The 24026-nt window shown below is 39.3% G+C and overlaps 1 protein-coding gene across 1 annotated transcript in view; it reads right to left on the bottom strand.

The window, feature by feature from the left end:
- Positions 1-24026, bottom strand: part of MAP3K15 (mitogen-activated protein kinase kinase kinase 15) — a 122847-nt gene that overhangs the window by 73432 nt on the left and 25389 nt on the right. The window contains exons 4-6 of the mRNA XM_069464088.1: positions 7740-7933; positions 4472-4640; positions 2399-2505 (exon numbers count right to left, since the gene is read on the bottom strand). Of these exons, the coding sequence (XP_069320189.1) occupies positions 2399-2505; positions 4472-4640; positions 7740-7933 (470 nt within the window). The remainder of the gene's footprint in view (positions 1-2398; positions 2506-4471; positions 4641-7739; positions 7934-24026) is intronic.

Here is a 24026-nt window from a genome sequence, read left to right as displayed (position 1 = left end):
CCTATTACGCTAGGGGAATGAAGTTACAAGACTGTTTTTTCAGACTTAATGAAGACTGGCCTTCATTCACGAAGATGCTCCCCACCTTGGGATGCTGGGTTTAAAGGCCACTGGGGAGAGGGTAGGCATATTTTCATAGAGACCAGGAAGCTTCCTCCCAAAAAGGAATCGGAATCCTATCATTGTCTGCCAGTGTCTACTGTATGCATACGCTATATACCCAACAGAAACATGTCCCTGTGTGTATAAAAACCATGTACGAGAATGTTTATAGCAGCACCAAACCGGAAACAACCTAAAGGCTCATCAGTAGTAAAATGGATAAATATTATAAATTGTGGCCTATCCATACAATGGAATACTCTACAGCAATGAGAATGAATGAACTACTAACACACACAACAGCGTAATGAAGCTCATGAACATGACAGTGAATGAAAGAAGCCAGACACAAAAGAGTACATACTATGTGATTCCATTTACATGAAGTTTAAGGGCAAGCAAAACTGATCTATGGAGACAGAGGTTGCAATAGTGGCTGCCCATGGAGAGGTGAGGATTATCTGCAAAGGAGCACAAGGAAACTTCTGGAGTGATAAAAATGTTTTCTGTTTTGATAGGGATGTTGTTTGCATATGTATATCTATTTATCAAACTTAAATTATATACTTAAGATTTATGCATTTCACTGACTATAAATTTTACCTTGATTTAAAAGAGAGAGATGTGACCTCATATGTGTTATGAAACTCTCAAACCCATGGGTGTCCACTTTGCTGCTGTTCTGCAGGTGCTGCTAGTGGGAGATCAACAATCTAGTCTAATCCAGTTGATGAAGCAAATCACAGCCTCTCAAAGTGGGAAATCAGATACAAGAGTGCTCTAACTCAGCTCACCTCCAACTCTCGCTTCATTCATTCCCTGTGGAGAAGGATTGACGAGGAAGTGCCAGAACTCTCTAGCTCTCAAGTCAAGTTTGAACGCCTTTCCCAGAGTGCTCTGCCATGATTCTGTATGACTAATTCTGGCTCAAGCACAGGACAGGCCTAGTGGGGAGTGTATCTGGGCATGATTCTTGTGATATTCACCTAATGCTGCTCCTCTTCCATATATATTATCAATGGAGGAAGAGAGACTGTAGAACTAACACATTCAGGCACCTGGGATTTTGTGAGGTTGAATGTGGCAAACTCCTAGTTATCCTCCAAATCCATAGTAGCCAAGTTTGGATGGGCGCATGGCCAACCAGCTAGAGACTACATTTCCCAGCTTCCCTTACAGCTAATTGGAGTCATGTGACTGAGTTCTCACCAGTGGAATGTGAGTAGAGGTGGCATGTGTAAATTCTACTTGTTTTGAAGTAAATCACTTGCCCTGGGCTTCTTCTGTTTCCCCCATTCCATAGACTGGAACTCAGAGTGGCAGTGATCTAGCTTCATCTATGTAGATAAAGACAACACTCCAGGAGATGAAAGAGCTACTTAACAGTGGGATGCCAAGTCCCTGAACAGCTCCTGGAGCAGTGCTGTGCCACTAGCCTGGTCTACTCACCTCTCGAGTGCTATGTGAAAAACAAAGTTCAATCTTATTTAAATCGTTGCACTTGGGGTCTCTCTGTTACAGCATCTTAGCTGATCCCCCTAGCACTTAAGCTCCTGAGGCTTGTGGTCTCCAAGCAGGAATTTCCAAGATTCACATATTCTATTTAGGCCAGCAATTTGAATTCTGAAGTTCAGATTATACTAGTACATAAAGACAGCACCCTCTTTTCCTATCATACAACATTCACCCCGATGCTTAAACTAGTCCCCTGCAGTCTACAAGATACTATCACTTATCCAAGGTCCTTTCAAGACACGGTCCTCCATCCTCCACATTTAGCCTCAATGTCTACAGCTGCTTCACCCGCATCTTCTGTTCTAGTTGCACTGGATGTTCCCTGAATGCATCCTGCACATAAAAAACTCTATGCTCACACTTCTGGTCTGGCCAAATGGAATGGTCTTTTTCACCATCCCTCTGTCTCTCACTCTCCCCTGTCCATGAGGTAATTCTTATTAATTCTTCAAAATCCAGCCCAAAGAGCCTAGAGAAGCTTCTCTAGGACCCCCAAGCAGAATGACTCCCTCCCTCTGCTACACCTCATAGCACTTTGGACAAACCTTTATTAAACCATTTATCACCTTGAGCTATTAGCATTTATTTACATGTCTGATATCACAGCTAGAATGTATGTTCCACAAAGTCCCTAAGGACAAAGACCACGCTTTGCCCATCTTCATAACCTTGGCATATAACATGTGACCTGGCTCATACTTGATGACTGTTGAATGAAGAAGGAATCACAATTTAATAGGTGGCATGTTTCAAAACCCTACATGTACATCATCATTCTTACCTATTCAGTGCAAATGCGTAGTGGAATTTAATGTTATGCTGATCGGCCAAATCACATGTAGGCAGCGTCTCCAGTGTTTCTACCAGTTTCACCATTGCATCATAGTCCTGTTGGCAAGAGGTACCAAGGTGAGTAACAGAGGAAACACAGCTCTCCACAGATCTTTCTGAATAGTTATAAGACAGCTTCATCACATAAAGGCAGGCCTTTTCTTATAGAGGGCAATTAGTGAAGTTACTTGGAGCCTTTAATAGAAAAAGATTAGAAAACAAGATGGATGAGAGAGAGGGTGACATAGAAGGAATCCCTGCTATCAAAGGGCACAAAGTGACCTATGGAAAGGGGTTAAATCCAAAGTCAACAAAAGAAAGTAAATGAGCCCAGCAGTCAGGAAAAAGCTACCATGTTTTGAGTGTAGAAGAGTTAACACCATCAGCAGAGACACATGTTAAAATGAGCTGGACATAAACACAGAAGAAAACTCACAGTCAACTTCCCAAATAAAGGAAGAAAACATCCCAGGTCTTCTTATTTTGCCAGAATCAATCAAATTAATATAAACCTGGATTTCTCAACCTTGGAACTATTAACATTTTTGGGCTGGACAATTCTCAGTTGTGGGGGCCATTCTGGGTGCTGCAAGATGCTGGCCTCAACCCACCAGATGCCAGTAGCACCTCCCCACACATACACTTAGTTTTGACAACCAGAAATGTCTCTAGACACTTCCAAATGTCCCTGAGTTGAGAACCACTGCTCTAAACGCTGCATAATTACCCAGGGAAAAATTGCTACCATGTTTATCTCAGCTGGGTCCTCACTTAGCAGCGCCACCTGTTATCCTTGCAGCCAGACGCAGAATCATTGGTACTGGCCAACTCACTGACAGTCAGCCATAGTCAGTGGAGGAGGGCTTCTCACTGAAATCCCATGCCTGTTCCGTGGCTTTGCACCTTGATGCTGCTGCCACAGGAAAGAGGAGGCAGTATATTCCAGGAACCTCCTGGCTCACCTTCAAGTCTAAGAGCCTCATCAAATGGAAGGTTAAAAAATGAAGGGATGCATGAAGGCAAGGACAGAAGGAAGCCAGCAGCTCAGGGCAAGAAAGACTTCAAGAAAGGTCATTCCCGTTCTCTTGTCCTGTGGGGAATGATTTAATCATTATCACAATTCCTAATAATATCTGCTAGTGAAATCGGTTAGATGCATCTGTTTATCACGAACAGCATGAGTTCTCTAGTGGCTGACTGTGCTCTTGGTCCAGGTCATATGTAGATAGCTCAGTCATTTGGATGTGAAGACCTGTGGCCAACCTCCAACATAGCTTTGTAAAATTTTACAGTAAGGTACGTTATCTTGTGTTCCTCCAAAGGGAAGGGAGGCAAGACACCCTTAGAAATGGCTCAATGGCGTTAGACTTGGAGGGGAGAAACACTCAATTTCCTTCATGGTACCACATTCCAAAAGCCCTGTCTCAAGAACTCTCCAGTATCTTCTGATGCTTGTCTTGGAATAAACATCTGCATCCTCTGGGTCCTGAATGTGCCTCTGCTACTCCTCCCTGTCACTGATGAGTGGTGGTAAACAAATAAGGAAGTGACAAAGGTCTAAAGGAAGTAGCATAGCTGTAGCCTCAGTTTCAATCCTGACCTCACCAACTACTCTGTGACCTTGGGTAAGTTACTTAACTTCTCTGTGCCTCTGTTTCTTGAAGGGTATACATACACCTCATAAGGTTAAGAGAATTAAATGAATTCAGATTTGCAAAGGTCTTGGAACCATTCCTAGCATAAAGTTCATATAAACTGTTAAATTCTTACTTAATTCCTTATATTAAGCAATCCTGTATATGAGATCTCTTGCTGGAGTGGTCACATCAGCCATGATAAGACAAAACCTTCTCCAAAATTTTCACGGCAGATAAGTTGGATGACCTGTGACCTGGAACATACCTATTTAAGTATGAAACAGCTAGTTCACCACACACCTGGTATAAAGGGACTTCATATGAGGAGTTCCTCATGCAAAGGAAGAACCTGGCATATGTTAGCCCCAGCTAGGCACATTTCATACCTGGATATCACGGTAGGACAGGAGTAAGTTAATGATGATGTCTGAGGTCAGAACCTCAGTATTATCTATGCGCAGTTTGATCCGAGCCAGCTCCTTTGCCAGTTCCTCGCCCTGGTATTTCTCTCTGGCTTTCCGGATGTCATTTAACAAGGTTTCTTTGTAATAAGCACTGGAGAGAGAAACACCAAAAGCTTCAGTCACATCCACATTCATCCAGGACTCTCTTCTTTAGTGCTAAAACATGGTTCTCATTGACATGACTTAGGCTAACACATGGGGACCTTGGCCCAGACCTGAGCTTCCCCGCACCAGCCAACAGGAGCCACTTTCTACTTGTTATTCATATTTTGCAGAAACTAACCAGTAAATGAATAAAAATCAGTTCATTACAACTTGAAAATATTTTCAAAGTTGACCCCATCTGTATTTGGATGACATGTAGGACTTGCTACTCAACCCAACGCACTTCCTCTGGCATTTTCAAACATACAGAGGACAAGAAGGTACCTTACTTGAATATTTGTTTTGTCCACTGATAACCGATTATCACAAAGCCAAATAGAACTCCAAAAGCCACGAAACACAGATGAGAACATCTTTAAAATGAATTTCTCTATCAGGTGTCCCCATTAGTAGTCACGAAGCTCTCCCTAGTGGAGGGAGAGCTGGAAATTGGTGTTGTGTCCCCGAGCAATCCAAAAAAAGGACACATAGAGGTCATGCCTGGAAACTTATGGACAACCTCACTCTCCTTGTCAAATTTAACTGCTAGAATGTTTTTCTAATGCAAAATATATAGCTTCCTTCAGATGATCATCTAGATAATAACGGAAATATTTAAAAACATTTAAAGCAGTGTAAATCCACACTGGAATGTTACCATAGCCTCTCAAAGAGACAATGCTATTGTCTGGTACTTGGTTTAAAACCTTGAAAAATAACCTAATTTCATGTACAGAGGCCAACTTATAACAACCATAGATTGGTATAAATATCTTGTCAATTTTGCAAGGAAGTTTTAAATGGAGACTAGGCATTGCCAAGCAGTAAACTGTCAACCTGTTAAGAAGCTGAAATGATCTAACTTGTAAAGAGTAAAATTGGGCTGTTCATTAAAAAGAGAGTAAGCTAAATTAGAGTCTCCAGAGAAAGAAAAACAACATGACGTAGAACAAGAACAAATGGTACTTACTTTCAATAATTATAAAACTGTGGCCAATAAGTGTGCATACAGTACATAGTCTGGTCCAATGCTCATGATAAGACCTCAATTAACAATTAAAGAATAATGTGAAGCCCCACAGAAGTGGTTCTGATATTAAAATATCAGTGCATTGATTTTTTTATTCCTTTATTTGTCAATTTCTATTACCCCAATGATGATCAAATTAACAGATTCTGCCAGTGTTTAAAATTTTGTCATTAATCAAATGAATCATTAAGTTGAGTGACAGCCATTGCTCCTTTGGTGGACTATAAAGGCATCAAAGCTATTATAGTGTTATTAGTTTAGCATGATGAATAAAGAGTTATTCTTTAGTCTTGTTTTTCAAGGGTAATTCTGAAAAATAGTCTTAATAAACTGAAAAACCTAATAAGAACAGTAACTTAAGTAAATAAAATACTGACTTGAATATGGCTTGGGGACATCAGATATGTAATAAACATGCAGCCATTTCTGCCTCTGGGAACCAGGGAAGATGTTGCTAATCAATGTGAACTTGGAAATGGCTTCAAAGCCCTTTTCAGCACAGGACTCAAGATAAACTTTATAAATCTACCAGAGGTGGCACTTGAGCTAAAAATTTACCTGTCATCTATCATAGATGTTTTACCATAAGCACGATTTCCCCTCTCACTAACCACTGCCAGACACCTGCTAGTTTATGGAATGAAATCCACCACCAGGTATTTCAAGCCCTTTGAAATTAAACCAAATCAAAAGAGTTGTTTTCCTACTGATACATACATACACTGAATGAGAAACAAACTTGAGTCCATTTCTCACAAAGACCTGAATCATCTGGCAGATCTAAGCTAGCCTACCTCCTTGTCAGACCTGAAAATATGGTATTGGAAGAGCTTTCTCCATTAACTTCACTAAAGTGTTTGTTTTGCAATAAGACAATAGTGAAACAAGGGGTGACTCAATGAAGTTTTCCAGGAATGTGCCACAAAATGTTCCCCATTTGCTTTCTACATTGGCACGTGGTCACATGTGTCTAGGTTTTCAGTCTTGTTTTCCCATTAAAGTCTGTAAAGTCTGCAGCCAAAGGAGAAGTGATGGGATAGAAAAGGAAAAGAGACTATTAACAAGTGTGTTAACACCTCACACAAGACAGTAGTAACACTCCACAGTTCAGGGGGCCACAATGTGAGCCAAAGCATGATGTGAGTGAGGTCCTTTATGTTTCATTATGAGTCAGTCCTGCCAGCACTCTGGATTCTCATTTGTTTTGGAAGGACAAATCCTCCTGTGACAGAACTTACAGGAATAAATCCTTTAAATAGGCTGCAAGCAAAATAACTGGATCCTTTGGTGAAGAAGAATCCAGTTAACTTTTAGAATAAGAACATTTGAAGGTACAGTTTCTTGAGCACTGAGGCTCAAATTGGTGAGCTGACGTTTTCAAGGCTATGCAGCTAGGGGTCACCTAAGTCAGAATTCAAATCCAAACCTGTCCACCCCTGAGTGCTCCATGCCACCTCTGATGTAAACCTAAAGGGAACGTGTCACAGTACGTCCAGAGGTCAGGATGACTGCAGCTGGACTCAAGGCACATAGGTCTTTACAGCACAAGAATTTAAGATCAGAATGACCTTCCTGAGGTATTTTAAGAACCTCAACCTCAACCACTAAGGGAGTGTAAAGTCATGTTCAGAAATGATCTTAAAACACAGAATCTTGGAGTTGAAAGAGATCATTAAAAAAAAAAAAATCACTGAATTAAACTTCCTTAATTTCCAAAAGAGAAAACAGTCACAGAGAAGAGAAGTTATATGTCAAGGTCACACAGGGAGTCAGGGCCAGACACAGGCCCAATCCTGACCTCCTAGCTCTAGTTCTATTCTCTTTTGACTTTGCCTCAGTGGCCCAGCTTAGTGAGGTAACAAGGGGCAATAATGGATTCCAGGAAGATTTTTAAATGATCAGCCAGAGTTCCCTATTCTCTGGGCACTCTGGTTACTTGAAGGTGTACTGCCTCCCCGAAAGTGAAGGTAAACCTTGGCAAGGCTCCTGGGGTTATTGGTGGCTGATGGGAATTACCATGAAGTCACGTGGATGTCCTTGAGGAGGCTAATGAACCTGTCCAGGAGGGGCACGCACAGTGGGCCCAGGATGCTGTCCCAGTTGGGCTGCATGTATTCGGAGGCTCGCCTCTGGGCATCACTCTCGCAGCAAAAGTAATCAGCACATGGTGTCATGATGTAAGGGATGAAATAATAATTTCCGCTAGATGCCTGGAAAAAAGAAACAAAAATGTTCCAGAAAGTAATTCACGTGGAAACATAGCTGTGGCTTTGGGCAGGTGGGACCTGGTGGGACAGGGGAGGAGAAAATGCCTGAGTATGAACAACAATTTGTGCGATACAACTACAAATCTATTAGGCACAAAACAGGAAACCACCCAATTTCAAAAGCTCTACCACATAGATATGACAAAAATTTGATTTTGAATGCTAAAGTGACATATACATGTCTCTGAACTTCACTGGCAGAAATTTTAGGGTTTTAAATCTCAAATTACATCGTTTCATTACCTGCTCCCCAAACTGGAAAGAACCCAAACCCATTGAGAAGCAAGGATTATCTGTAGCCACACCACCCTGAATGTGCCCAATCTTGGAAGCTAAGTAGGGTCGGGCCTGGTTAGTACTTGGGAGAAACAAGGACTGCTCTCCATACCAGAGGGAGCTTGAATCCACTGATAACCAAGGATATTGTTTTTCTTTCTTTCAGCAAAGATGAAAAAGTCATATTATTTGATAATTTAACTGCAGGTGAACTATCATAAACTTAATAAAAATTATTTAATAAATATGATTCATCTCAGATCTTTTGGAAAAAGAATCGGTTAAAATTTTTTGTATCATCAAATCACAACCCAGGTAAAATATTATCTTTTTTCTATGGAATGATTACAGTTAGACTATGAATCATGATCTTTGTAAAGCATAAATATTACCTTTAAAGAACATGACGTCAAGGCTCAATTTTTAGCACATTTAGAGTATTAAAATATATTCTTATGTGACATTCTGATATCGTAGTCAATATTTTGCCTATACTGTCATAAAAGGCAACTAGCTTAAAATGCTAACTTTTTAATTCCTGTATCTCCACTAAGTTTTAAAGAACTTATATGAAACCAGAAATAATTCATCTGATTTCTTCTGTTTGATTTTTTAAACTGAACTAGTGGAGTTATCTAGGTATTTTGACATAATGCAGATAGAACCTTGGAAAGTACACTTTCTCCAAGAATGGGAAGTCAAATAAGGGACAAGGTTTCTTCTAAATTAAAAAGAAATTCATTGATCATTACAAAAACTGTCAGAAAGTCATGATCTCAGATCAAACAAAACGTTTAGGAAAATTTACAACATTGGGGAACTAGTTTCAAATATATATATGCAACACAGATAAGTTTTCCTTTTGAATAAGATTTGTTTACACAAAGACAGGTGGCATTCTTATTTCCATCTAAATTAAAATATAAATAATTGCCCTGAACCTCTCTCTCTCTTCTATCTTGTTGGCATCTACAGTCCCGTCAGCACACATTTTGGACCCTAAAATATTTTGTTAAAAAATTACCAGTGCTGCTCCACTAAAACATATTTTAGACTGGGTCAGCAAACTTCTTCTGTAAAGGGCCAGGCAGTCAATGTTTTTGGCTTTGCAGATCACACAGTCTCTTTTATTTTATTTTTTTTTTTTTTGAGACAGAGTCTCACTCTGTTGCCCGGGCTAGAGTGAGTGCCGTGGCGTCAGTCTAGCTCACAGCAACCTCAAACTCCTGGGCTTAAGCGATCCTACTGCCTCAGCCTCCCAAGTAGCTGGGACTACAGGCATGTGCCACCATGCCCGGCTAATTTTTTGTATATATATATTTTAGTTGTCCATATAATTTCTTTCTATTTTTAGTAGAGACGGGGTCTCGCTCTTGCTCTGGCTGGTCTCGAACTCCTGACCTCGAGCGATCCACCCGCCTCGGCCTCCCAGAGTGCTAGGATTACAGGCTTGAGCCACCGCGCCCGGCCCACACAGTCTCTTTTAAAACTACTCCACTCTACTGTCGTAACATGAAAGCAGACACAGACGACACATGAACACACGAGTGCGGCTGTGTGTCAATAAAACTCTACAGACACAAATTTGAATTTCATATTTTTATGTGTCCTGAAATCATCATCTCCTTTTGATATTTTCCAACTACTCAGAAATGTAAAAACCATTCTTAGCTCTCAGGCCATACAAAAACAGGTGGCGAGTCAACCCTTGTCATAGACTAAGCTTTCTGGTATTCTATTATCCCTGGAAATAGGGTTTTCTGAGAATACGTACCCTGCTGCAAAACAGCACCTGGAGACCATCCTTGTGGGCACCAGCTATTGGCATTAAACCCCTTAGAACATAAATGCCAGTGCTATAAGTGGAAGGGGCAAAAATTCCAGTGTATAGGTGATAACTGGAGAAGGGGACTCATATCTACTTCTTCACAATCACTAGAAATTGCCTACATCACAGGAACAAAGGCCCTTCCCTCCCTGTAACACTTTCATATTCTCAAAGAGACCCAAATTGCCCAGCAAACTAAGGTGTTGGTGGGTTAGAGACAAATTTCTCCTTCATCCATGTCAAGAAAGCCATGTTACTAAAATAAATGCTATTTATGCATTCAGAAGTTAAACTGCTTTTTCTGCCACTTGAAATTGGTTGAGTTTAAGATAAAAGCCTTCCTATTTCAGACTGAGAGGGAGAAAAGGGCTGTGTGGAACAGTGAGGTCTAGAAGGTAAAATATCTTTGAGGAAATATAGTCTGTTATTTTTAAAAAGTTAGAGATAGACTAGAGGTATGACAAGCTCCTCAGATCCTGTCCCTAGGAAAACAACCATAACTGGTGAAAATTTTGTTTTAAAAACCATTGAAAGTCTCTATAAGTTGTCCTAACGACATACAGCAAGTAGAAAAACGTTTCATTCAAGAAAATCTATTAAATCTTGATAAGAACAGGGAGATTCTGTAGCATATGAGCCATACATAACCTGTTCATCCCCCCACCCCAACCCCAGAGTGACAGAAGTTCTACTCTGGGTAGGTATGGCCAAGACAACAGGGTTCCCTCTCACTTCCAGTGCAGTATGACAGTTTTTCCTGGGAAGACCAGGCCACCAGCATTCTCATCCACCACAGCCTGGTGTTGCAGAAGCTCTATTCCAGGCAAGTGCAGTCAAGAGGACCAGGGCTCCCTTTCTCCACCCAGTATTTGTAGGGCAGAAGCTCTATCATAGGTGAAACAGGCCAAGAATATTGGGCCCTGATTGTCCTTGCCTTAAGCTCACTCAGAGAGTGAAGGTTCCATGCCAAGAGAGGTAAGCTGAGAAGACCACAGGCTGCCACCCCTGCCCAGTGCCCCACTCATAGAGCAGGGTGTATCATCCCAAGAGAAGGAGGCTGCTGTCTCCACCACTAGATCCAGTCCAGAACAGTTGTTCAGCACTCCCAGGGCAGAGGCAGGCAGTAAGAACAGAGCACTCTGCACCTCTTCATAAGAGAATTAACTTTACATGGAACACAACATAGAGAAGTTCAAGCTCACGTGCATTATTTAAAAAAAGATAGATTTTGGTGGCAGGCAATTAAGAGAGGGCTGGTAGCTCCATCATAAGAATAAGTCAAGGGTATGACAATTAGCAGTTTAACAGAGAAAACCAGGGAAAGAGACAGCTAAGAGGAGCCTTCCTGAGGTCAGACCAAGCCTCAGGGACTGCACTTGAGGACTATTCCTGCAAATGGGCCAACTTTAATTATATCAGACTGTGGAACAATTTGTGCCTCAGGACATCATCAAAAACAATAGAGCCATTACCTAACAAAGGAGACTACCAACTGGGTGTAATACCAATACAGAAAATGGGTCACGAACTTAACAGGAAGATCAGAGAAAGAGAGTCAAAGAGAGCCCAGCTGCTCCCTGGGTAGGGATAGAGGGGTCAGAGTAACTGTGCACATGTCCAAGATTGTGCCCTCTAAGAGTGACATCAGAGGCTGCATACTGCAGAAAAACAGACTTCACTCAACTAGTCTAGCCAAGTCATGAAACAAACAACAAAAACAACATGCGCCAGAGGCAGGAGGGAGGGAGATCAATATTCAGAGCTGCTATATTTTCTAAAATGTCCAATTTACAACAAAAATATAAAACATGCAAAGATACAGGAAAGTGTGATCCACAAATGGGGAAAACAGGAGGAAATGGTAACTGCCTTTGAAAGGACCCAGATATTGAACTTAGCAAAGACTTGAAAGCAGCTACTATAAATATGTTCAAAGAACTAAAGAAAACCATGCTTAAAGAATTAAAGGAAGGTATGATGACATTATCTCAGAATATCAATAAAGAGAAATTATTTAAAAAAACCCAAATGGGAATTCTGGAATTGAAAAGTATAATAGCCACTGAAGGGGCTGAACAGGTGATTTGAGAGGCAGAAGAAAGAATCAGCAAACTTGAAGATAGATAGATATAGATTACGCAACCTGAAGAACAGAGAGAAGAACAGAGCCTTAAAGAAACATGGGACACCATTAAGCATACCAACATACATGACACATCATAGGAGTCCCAGAAGAGGAGGAGAGAAAGCAGCAGAAAAACACTCAAAGAAATAATTGCTGAAAACGTCCAAAATTTGATGAAATCAAATATCTAGGAAGCTAAAGGAACTCCAAGTAGGATAAAGGCAAAGAGGTCCACACTCAGACATCATAGTCAAAATTCTGAAAGAAAATTTTGAAAGCAGCAAGAGAAAAATGTCTTGTCACGTACAAGGAAACTCCAATGAGATTAACATCTCACTTTTCATCAGAAACAATGAAGGCTAAGGTAAGACATAACCAAAGTGTTGAAAGAAAATAAAAAGTTAACCAAGAATCTTGTATCCACCAAAACTACCCTTCAAAAATGAAGGTGAAATGAAGACATTTTCAGATAAACAAAAACTGAGATAATTTGTTGCTAGCAGGCTCATCTTACAAAAATACCTAAGAAAGTTCTTCAGTTTGAAAGCAAGTAACACCAGAAAGCAAGTAACTTGAATCCACATGATAAAAAACAAAGAATGCCAGTAAAGGTAGTTATGTACGCAATTATAAGAGACACTAGGGCCGGCCGCGGTGGCTCATGCCTGTAATCCTAGCACTCTGGGAGGCCAAAGCAAGAGGATCGTTTGAGCTCAGGAGTTCGAGACCAGCCTGAGCAAGAATGAGACCCTGTCTCTACCAAAAATAGAAAGAAATGATCTGGACAGCTAAAAATATATGTAGAAAAAAATTAGCTGGGCATGGTGATGCATGCCTGTAGTCCCAGCTACTCGGGAGGCTGAGGCAGGATTGCTTGAGCCTAGGAGTTTGAGGTTGCTGTGAGCTAGGCTGACGCCATGGCACTCTAGCCCAGGGAACAGAGTGAGACTCTGTCTCAAAAAAAAAAAAAGAGAGAGACAATATAATTGCAAATTTCTTCTCCTTTCTTCTCTTAACTGATTTAAAAAGCAGTTTCAGAAAATGATGTATATAATCACATGTTGGGGCTTATAAAATATAGAAATATATTTGACAATAACATCAAAAAGGACACAGGTAGGAAAAAAGTTGTATTGGAATAAGGAAATGACACCAAATGGCAACTTGAATCCACACGAACAAATGAAAAGAACCAGAAATGGTAAATTAAAAGGTTAATATAACAATCTCTCTCTATATATACATATACACATTTGTTTTCTTCTGTTTCTTTAAAAGACATAATTATAACAAAAATACTGATAAACATTACTATTAAATAACCCTGAGCCTCTATACCAGGTAAATTGAAGATGCAAGAATCTAACCTATTTGTACAGAATTATGTCTTAAAATTGCTTCTAAGACAAACATTTGTGCTGAAGTCTCATTTACATTATTCCTTTAATAAACCTAGTCTTCCCAAATAGCCCAAGAGTAAACTTTGCCCCAGTTCTGCTCAAATCCTAAATAATGAGGTGTGAAAATTGGATTTTGACAAACATATGCTATGTGCTGTCACAAGTTCTTGTTTAAGACGGCAGAGCAGTAGCAGCAGAGACTGATGAAGCCTTCCCTGCAGTTAGGAGAGGGTTTGATCCTTGAGAAAACATTTAGTTATAGTTAGAGAAAAATAAGGAGAAAGAGAGGAAATGCATGAACTCTGAAATCAGCTGAGAGTTTAACGAACAGAACTGAAGAGACAGCAGGAATTTGGAGACTTGGGAAGGTAAAAATACTTTCTTTAAGAAAATCTTTCAAAAAGTGCATAAAAGTTTAAGAAAGTTTACAGAAAGAAATTGGGACTAATGACTACATTTTTAAAAGCAATTCATAAACTTCCAAATGAAAGCACAAGCTTCTGAGCATAGTACTTCTGTTCTTATAAAGAGAAAAAATAGGACCAAACATCTTCAAAGGATGGAACACATTCAGACTTTTGTTGGTGGAGAGACCAGAAATTAAATATAAAAACAATGATTAGCATAACACATGTTCAATGGGGAGCTAGGATCAGCTATTTCTAATTGTTACATTTATAAATGGAAACATCTCAAGAATCCAGCTCATTAAAACAAATTTAACAAAGGCAGCTTAGTTTCCTACATAAAGCAGCATTCGAACCAGTATGCTAGCCACATTAATATGTAAACTCTTATTCTAAACACTCTCCAAATATTTCCAAAAAGGGTGACTCTGATATAGTAAGTGAGGTCAGAGGGCAGAGTAAACCACTGGTTTCTGACAGCGTGCAGGTAGTAAGGAATTTGTCCTCTAAAGTTTTTAGTTCCTAACCTAGCAATTGGGAAATCCCAGAACTACTGCCATCTACAAATATCACCACCATGAACAGACTGTCCTATACCATCATTAAATAGGTGATTTTATAAACATTTGTTATAAAAATTTATTTATATAGTCTTAAATGCCATAATTTTTAATGCCTGCCTAATAAACCATCTGGTAAATATATATAGTCTACTTAACCACTCTCCTATTGCTTAACTTTCAGTTTGTTTTGAAATTTTCCTTACTATAAGTATCACTGAGATGAACATCTTTGCATGTGGCAGCTTTGTGCTGTGGTCTTTTCCTAAGGATAGCTTCCCAGGAGTGAAATTACTAGAGCAAGTTTAAGGTTCTTGATACGTGTTGGCCAAGTTGCTGTAAGAAAAGCTGGAACAAATTTACACTCCCACCAGCAGCATGTGAGGGTGTGCCAATTTCATCATCCTCTCAGCAGAACTGGGTAGTGTTTTGTTTTTCCCATTTGCGAGGTCAGGTGAACAAGAAACACTTTATCAGTACTGAAATGGGAAGTCAGTATCATCCCAATTCAAGCATAGCAACATGGTGAAGAATTCAGAGGGCCAAGGAATGAATTCCAGCTTCACCCCATCATAGATGGATGACTCTGAAAAATGCACTCATCTATCTAAACCTCAGTTTTCTCATCTTTAAAATGGGGACAAATAATAGTGTCAACCTTATTAGACAATAGAGGCTTAAATATGGCCCTTTTTGTGAAGTGCTTCACACATAGTGGGCATCCAATAAATATTCGTTATGTGCAATAGTTCTACACCAGACTAGGAGTTCTGAACCTGGAGTCCATTAATTCTTAGAAGTCTGTGAACTTGAATGAGAAAAAAATTACATCTTTGTCATCATTTGCCATCATTTGAAATGTAACATTACCTTCAATTAGAAATGTAGGTAACATGCCCTAGTAGTATTAGCGAGACCTGAGAGACACTTTGTCACGAATAGAAGTCGTAGAGTTTTTCATATCACATTACAGTTCCTACAGAGATCTCAAAATAACTTCTATACCCATCACTACTCCAAAATTATGACAGTTTTTTAAACCTGCTGCTTGATCTTATTAAGACATTAGTAAAGCAGCACAGAGATTACTATTACAACTTTTAAAAATATTTTGATAACTGTATCGTGAAATAATGAGTCTCCTTTGTAATCTTTTGTATGTAAGCATTTTAGAAGATTCTGAGAACATTCTGAGAAGGGGTCCATAGGCTCCTCCAGACTGACAAAGGGGTCCCATGGCCCTCATAAAGTTAAGAACCCCCACTTGCAAACTCTTAGATGCTTCACGTAGAACATCCTTAACTACAAACCTAAAATGTTATTTCCTTTAGTGGGCTTCCAACAGAAAGCTCTTCATGAACGACAGTGTAATTCCCATCTGTAAACAGCTGCCTGGATTCTTTAGGATGGCCCAGGAAAACACAGCATGTCAGGACTTCGACTCAGTTATCACTGGGTTCAATCATGGCCACTAACCAAGGACACTTTGGTTTTGCTCCTCAGCTGGCTTCTCTGAAGGCTGCCCATACAAAGTGGCCAAAGGTCCAAGAAGGCCAGGATGGACAAACAAGCCAAGGGGCCTCATTACACTAGCACTTACTTTTATTTATGGCTAGCAGCAGGTGGCAAAGTTGGTCAACAGCAGGACAGGGTTCACAAATTAATTCTTTGGAGCAAATACGATATGTAAAAGTTTATCCCAGCCAACTTCATAATGAGACTTTTGGCTTGACCTTCCAGAAAACATTTTTTATAATGATACAAACATTTAATCAGTCAACAAATGGCCTAGTCAAAAGAGAGGGGAAAAAAGCATCTAAGGCAGATGGAAGGTGGTTTAATACTACTCAAGATGAACTGATTTCTGAGCACTTGCAGAAGAATACACATCTTGATTGCTGGCAGAATGTGGTACTTTGGAGCTTGTATCTTGTAATGCAAGTGGATCGCAAATTCTCACTGAAAACCAAAACTGAAAAAGCACAGAAGATTGTTCCCAAGAAAATTTAGGGAGCAAATTAACAAACATGGGACAATAATTTTTAAAAAATTATTTAATATGACCATGTATGACAAAGTCAATTTGTTAATATTAAGGGAGAAATTTCAAGTTGACTTTACCCCCTAAAAAATGATTACAAGGTTTAAGCTTAACAGATAAGATTCTTTGTCTAGCCAGTTAGAGGAGAATTTTAAAAATCAGCACACATGCATTGTCTAGGAAAATGCAAGGGTTTTGTTTTTGTTTTTGTTTTGAGATCAATGCAAATAGCATTCTACAATGCTACTTTTCTATAATTATCTGGTCATCAGAGAAACAAATATACAGAAGCTGTATAACAATTTCAACAGGATAATCAGGCTATTGTGCCAGTTAAAGGTAAATGAAGATATCCCTGCTGGAAACATGCCATGTAGTGCTGAGCTACTGTGATAGTTGATCTACTTTGTTTAAACAACTGCATGGCCATCATAAAGTCACAGGATTGCTTCAGAGCTGGCACAAATCTCAGAAGTCACCTCGTTAATCATCTCATTTTATAGAAGAAACCGAGACTCAGCGTAGTTAACCAACTGGCCTTACAGATGACCGCAAAGCCAGACAAATCTCAGGCCTTCTCCTCCCTTTCCAAGATTCTTGTCACTGTCACTTCAGCCTAATTCTGAAATATTCTTAAATAAAGCTGTACAAAATTCCCAACACAGATGGGTGAATAGTGAATTTTATGGTATGTGAATTATGTCTCAATTTAAAGAAAATAGATGGGTGTCATGTATATCAAAGACTTATTCAGTTGGTAGGCAGAACTAAATATTGATCATTTGGCTCCATCCAACATTGGCCCTGTGAAACTTGACATTACCCTTGTGATAGTCAAGAGGTACAGAGAAAAGTTTCACGTACTCCAGGGTACTCCACTTAAAAAGAACAAACAGGAGCAAGAGCAAAGGCATGAGTGGATTAACAAAATGTGGTATATGTATACCATGGAGTACTACTCAGCAATAAAAAAAAATGATGAACTAACACCTCTTGTATTATCTTGGATGGAGCTGGAGCTCATTGTACTAAGTGAAGTATCACAAGAATGGAAAAACAAGCACCATATTACTCATCATTATATTGGTACTAATTGATCAACACTTATGTGCACATATGGAAGTAACATTCACTGGGTGTCGGGCAGGTGAGAGTAGGGAGGGGGGTTTGGTAAATTCACACCTAACAGGTGTGGTGCACACTGTCTGAGGGATGGGCACGCTTGTAGCTCTGACTTGGGCAGTACAAAGGCAATTTATGTAACCAAAGTGTTTGTACCCCTGTAATATTCTGGAAAAAAAAAAAGACCAAAGGCATGTAGAAAAAAAGGACAAAAAGACTTTAACAGATAATTTGAGATGAAGTAAAAAATAACAAAACATAGATATACAAATCAAATGAATAAGTAAAGGGCAGAGGTTTTTACATCATTCATGTTCTGTGTGTAAAATAAAATTCTCCCTCTACTATGGGATGTAATCTTCTTGTTTGAAATTGAGTCTTTGCTAGTAAAAGTGGTGGAAATCTTGATTTTGAACTCAGAAAACCCAAAGAATACGGAAAGGAGAAAAGAAATTTAATTGTCCTTCTGTCAAAGTTTTCCTAAGCAAACTATATCATCTTTGATAATTTTGAATCCCAAGCTACAGCAAAGTAAAGAATTGAGGAAGGCAAGAGAAAAAGAGCAGGAGAAATTCTGTTACCTTGAACTCAAGGCCTAAACATCCCCATGAGCCAGAGGGAAGACTTCCAACATTGAAGGCAATGCTCCCAATAGTGCCAATGTCTGTTTCTCAAAGAATTTCCAATTTATTGGGATTATAAAGATAACCATTTTAGTAGGAACAATGAGTTTCTTTTAAATCTCATTGAGTTTCCAGAAAAAAACTAATCACCTAGTCCAGTGGTCAAGAACCAGATTAGTTTTTAATAACATGTTTTTTAATAAGGTTTTTAAAAAATAATGTGATCCTAGCTTGGAGATTTAACTCTGCTTTTTAAAAAAACAACTGAACCCTGGCTTTAGGACATGACAAATGAAAATAAGTTCCAGTGTATTTTTAACAATCCCTTCACCAAATATTGAGTGAACCATCTCATTTTCTCCCAGTGATTCTTCTGGTGGACAGGGAAGGTGCAGGTCTCCGTGTTTCCTCTCTAACAAGGCTGTGAATACCTTTCAGGTAACCACCCACTAATCCAATGGAAACAATTATTTCTGTGTTTATCCGCCTTGGAGATGTATTTCTTAGTCTTGGAGTATATGTGACATATATTTTTCAAATGAAATGATTATAATGTAGTAGACACTCGAGTATGCTGCCTAGAGCTCCATTCAAGAAAGGATGTGTTGCCCCAGCTGCTGGGAGCTCTTAAGCTATCAGCCCTTGCTGTCACTTCTGGAACTGCCTCAGTTGCAGAGAGCATCTCACCCAATGTAACACTCTTTCCAATGATGGAAGGATACAGGAATATAAAGGCTTGGCCATCTCATTCTAATTCAGGACAACTCAGAAAGGCCATTCCAGCTCCAGACGTCCTCACTGGATCAGCCAAAGTTGACACTGAGCCTGCATCCCAGCTCCATTTCTCCCTCTTCCCAGTCCTGCTTTATTTACTCCCCTTCCCTAGCATCAGTCCCAAGGGCATGCCTTAATAAACCTCCTGTACCCTAAACTCAAGCCTCAGAGTTTGATTCCAGGGTAAATCAACCTCCAAAGTCAGCCATAAGTTTGATGGTATGGCCATTCTTGTTAAGGAAAATTAAAGCAAACGAAGTTACAGAATACGTATGGACTATGTACACTAGTGACAAACTACTAGGAAGTTCCAAGGTTTAATAAATAAAGTAGATTCGGGGTTGGCTTTATTTTCACTCTTTTGCTTTCATAAAGGTTCGTTCAACCTTGACCTGCCATCATGTAAATATATTTTTCAAAGTGATAAAATGTTGAAAGTAGCTATCTTTGTCATTTCTAAAGCAGCAGAAAAATAGCATAAGAATTAAAATGGATGAAAGTAATACAGAAAAAGAAGTCATTTTTATGGAACTCTGACCAAAAATTGAATTACATTTTTAACTCAAATAGTGAATCATGAAGTAAGATGCAGTAAATGTTAAAAAGATTTTTGTGAAAGTTATATTCTTCAAAAGTCAACCCTGAAAAGGAAATTAAGTAAACAATTCCATTTACAAGAGTATCCGAAAGAATAAAATACCCAGGAATAAGTTTAACCTTCATCTTCACCAAGGAGATGAAAGACGTGTACACTGAAAACTACAAAACATCGCTGAAAGAAATTAAAGACCTAATACAAAGACACCCCATGTTCATGGATTGGAAAACTTAATATTGTTACGATGTCAATACCACTCAAAGAAATCTACAGATACAATGCAATCCCTTATCAACATTTAATGGCTTTCTTTCTTTCTTTTCTTTTTTTTTTTTTTTTGCAGAAATGGAAAATCTGATCCTCAAATTTATATGGAACTACAAGGGGCCCCAAATGCCAAAACAATGTTGAAAAAGAAGAACAAAGTTGGAGGACTCAACTTCCCAATTTCAAAAATTACTACAAAGCTATAATGATCAAAACAGCATGGTATCGGCATAAGGGTAGATATATAGACATACAGGGTAGATCAATGAATAGACATGAGAGCCCAGAAATAAATCCTTATATATATATATATATATATATATATAGTCAGTTGATTGTGACAAAGGTGCCAATGGGGACAAGATAGTCTTTTCAAGAAATAGTACTGGACAACTGAATATCCTCATGCAGAAAAATGAAGTTGGACATCTACCTCACACCAAACACAAAAATCAACTCTAAATGGATCAGAGACCTAAACGTAAGAGCGAACACTAAAAAACTTTTAAAAGAAAACATAGGAGTAATACTTTGTGAGCTTGATTTAAGCTAAGAGTTCATAAATATAACACCAAAAACATGATCTATAAAAGAAATAATTGACAAAGCCTCCGAAAAGGCCCTTGCTTTCAGAATATATAAAGAACTCTTACAACTCCATAGTAATACAACCCAATTAAAAGTAGGCAAAAGATTTGAATAGACATTTCACCAAAGAAGATTACAAATGGCTAATAAGCACATAAAAAGATGCTCAACATCATTAGTCACTAGGGAAATACAAATTAAAACCACACTGAGACATCACTTCATACTCACTAGAGTAGGTATAATAAAAAGACAGACAATACCAAGTATTGGTGAGGATGTGAAGAAACTGGGCCTCTCACTGCTGGTGGAAATGTAAAATGGTACAGCCACTTTGGAATCATTATCTTAAGAAGTTAAAGGTATATTTACCCTATGCTTCAATAATTCCATTCCTAGGTATATACCCAACAGTAATGAAAACATATGTCCATACAAAGACTTGTACTCAAATGTTGACAGTGGCATTATTCATAATAGCCAAGAAGTGGACACAATCGAAATGTCCATCAACTGGGAAATGGATGAAATGTGGAATACCCATATAGTAGAATACCATTCAGCTATCAAAAGGCAAGAACTACTGATCCATGCTACGTCAAAAATGAACTTCAAAACATCATGCTAAGCGAAAGAAAGCAGATGCTTAAGACCACATATAGTATCATTCCACTCATATGAAAAAAGTTCTGAAAAGGCAAATCTAAAAGACACAAAGTAGATTAGTAGATACTTGGGGAGGGAACTGGGATTATCTGCAAATAAACATTTTTTGGGGTGACGGAAATGCTCTAAAACCAGATTGTGGTACACATCCTACAATTGGCTGCACAACTCTATAAATTATTAAGTCACTGGGCCAGGCACAGTGGCTCATGTCTGTAATCCCAGCACTTTGGGAAGCTGAGGCAGGAGGTTTGCTTGAGCCCAGGAGTTTGAGACCAGCTTGGGCAACACAGTAAGACCCCATCTTTATAAAAAATAGAAAAATTATCCAGTCATGGTGGTGCATGCCCATAGTCCTAGCTACTTGGGAGGCTGAGGCAGGAAGATTGCTGGAGCCCAGGAGTTCGAGGCTTCAGTGAGCTATTATGACACCACTGTACTCCAGCCTAGGTGTCAGAGTGAGACCCTGTCTCAAAAAAAAAAAAAAAAAAAAGAAAGAAAAGAAAAAGTAATTGAATTGTGTGTGCTTAAAACAGGTGAATTTTATGGTATGTAAGTTATACCTAAATAAGGTATTTTTTAAAAAAAACAAAGCCAGAACACAAGAATATGACCATCATCTGTAAAAGAGGTGAACATAAAAGTTGACACCACATTTCTAGAAAGCAAAGGAGCCCAGAATGGCTATGCATGGTCTAGTCTGAAACCCAGAGATCAGTTTCCCATCTTTTACATCCCTGCAAAGCAATGACCCTCCAGAAATGGAAACAAGTGTGCCCACTCCTCTGACAAGTGAAGCCGAATTCAATATGTCATCAGGCACAACTCTAGAAACATCAAATGACTCTCTGAAGACAGATCTCAGAGTATCTTAGCTTTCACATATTCATAAATCACTTTGAACAAAAGACTTTATAGTTCACTATGACTACATTGTGTGTGTATGTGTGTGTGTTTAAATCTTTCTAAAATGATCACAAATCCACAATTATACCAGATTCTCTCTCCGAATCTCTGGGGTCTTTTGATCCAGGCCTCTGATTCCAGTCTTACCCCAATCCACATGTAGGGGGCAAGTGAGCAAGGTCTCCTTAGAGTCACCCAATTTACTTTGACATTCTATTTTAATGTTTAATCACCATTAGTTGCAAGATGTCCATTCTGCTGACCCAAACCATTTTTCTGTTTGCCCTACTTCCAGCCCATCTGGAGTGGAAAAAGTAACTGTCTCTTTACTTTCAGAAAGAAGATAACACTTGAAAATAACCACTAATGGTACCTCTCAAAGTTTATTTCCCTTCAGCCTTTCCACTTAGGTGCGATTTTCTACTTTTCAAGTCACTTGGGATCCTTTTTGTTATTCTTCTGAATGCTTCAAATTTTCACATCTTTCCAAGAAAGACAACCAATATCGAGCACTCAATTCTACCATAATGCCAAATATAGCATAGAGATTAGTTGCCAAATCCTTTAGAATAAGATTATTCCTAAAAACAAACAAACCAATAAACCAACAATACCTAGGAAGAACAGTGTCAAGGTATGATCAGAATTACCAAGAATGTCAAGGAATTCCTGGGTGTTTAGGAGAAGGGAGAATGTGCTAGAAAGGAAGGTATGTAGTAGAATTGCAACAGAATAATACTAAGTCTCCTGGAGGACAGAATATTTCTAAGTGCTGACACTCTCAACACCCAGGAGTGGAAAAAGAACACGAGTTGTCTCCCTTGCTCCTTGCCTTAATGTAACTTGTTTTAAGGAATAAGGGTTTCATAGACATTCTTGCATTAAATCCAAGTTGCATCTTTTTGCTTGTGCAACAAATGTGAAACCACAGATGTTGAATGCTGGAAGGTATTTATGAGCAAAACAACTGAGTTCAACATTTTTCATTTTACTGCTGAGGATACTGAGGCCTGGGCAGGGGTGGAGCAACTGCCCAGTGTTCTTAGAGCAGGGCTGCAGCTACAACAGCACCTTAGGCCCAATCTCCTTTGACAGCTCCCCCGTTTCTCCATGAAGGAGGTCATTAAAAAAAAAACCCAAGATCTAGAAAGAACAAGAAAGATTCCCATAAGTGGACAACAACAGGATGTAAATGGGACAAAATGAAGTCACACATTGTTCCATCTCTTTTCCAAGAGGAACTCGAAACCACCCTGATGCCTTCTTTTATAGGCCTGCTTGTTAAATCCGTGCTCCAAGAGTAATCACATAAACTATATCACTTGCTTTTTTCTAGAACTTCCACCTCAGGTGAGGAGTTCTGTCAGGGTCCTGGGGAAGCTTGGGTCCCCAAAGTTGCAGGTTAGGGCCTTCTGCCAAGGGCTAAAGTCACACAAAGCTCCTGTTCCCCTACAGCGGGCTTCACCTCCTGGGTTCTTTTCTCTTTCTCCCTCTAGGAACCCTAATTGGAATAGGAAGAGTCAGTAGGCCCTTCCCTTCTAGAAGGGCCAGTGGGCAAGGAGACTGAGGCCCAAAAGAAAGGAAGCAAGGGCCTGTCCTGAGTCTACATCATGGTTTCTCAAACCACAATGCCATAGGTCTGGGAGGGGAGGTGCGCGTGGGCAGCTTGAGGTGCATTCAAAGGTACAGGATAACCTTAGAACCATTTCCAAGGACATGATCTTATTTAAATGGCTTTAGGGTAGTGGTTTCATTGTACTATTCAAACCAACATGGCAAGAAAACTAAGTAACTGCAGAACTTTTAAGCCAAATCAGGAGACTTCAGTACATCGACAGAACAGAAGGAAGTAGAA

This window comes from Eulemur rufifrons, chromosome 30, assembly GCF_041146395.1.
Source record: "Eulemur rufifrons isolate Redbay chromosome 30, OSU_ERuf_1, whole genome shotgun sequence".
In the NCBI taxonomy this organism is placed as follows: Eukaryota; Metazoa; Chordata; class Mammalia; order Primates; family Lemuridae; genus Eulemur; species Eulemur rufifrons.
The sequence above is the reverse complement of the archived record's forward strand: the minus strand, read 5'-3'. Positions and strand labels throughout refer to the sequence as shown.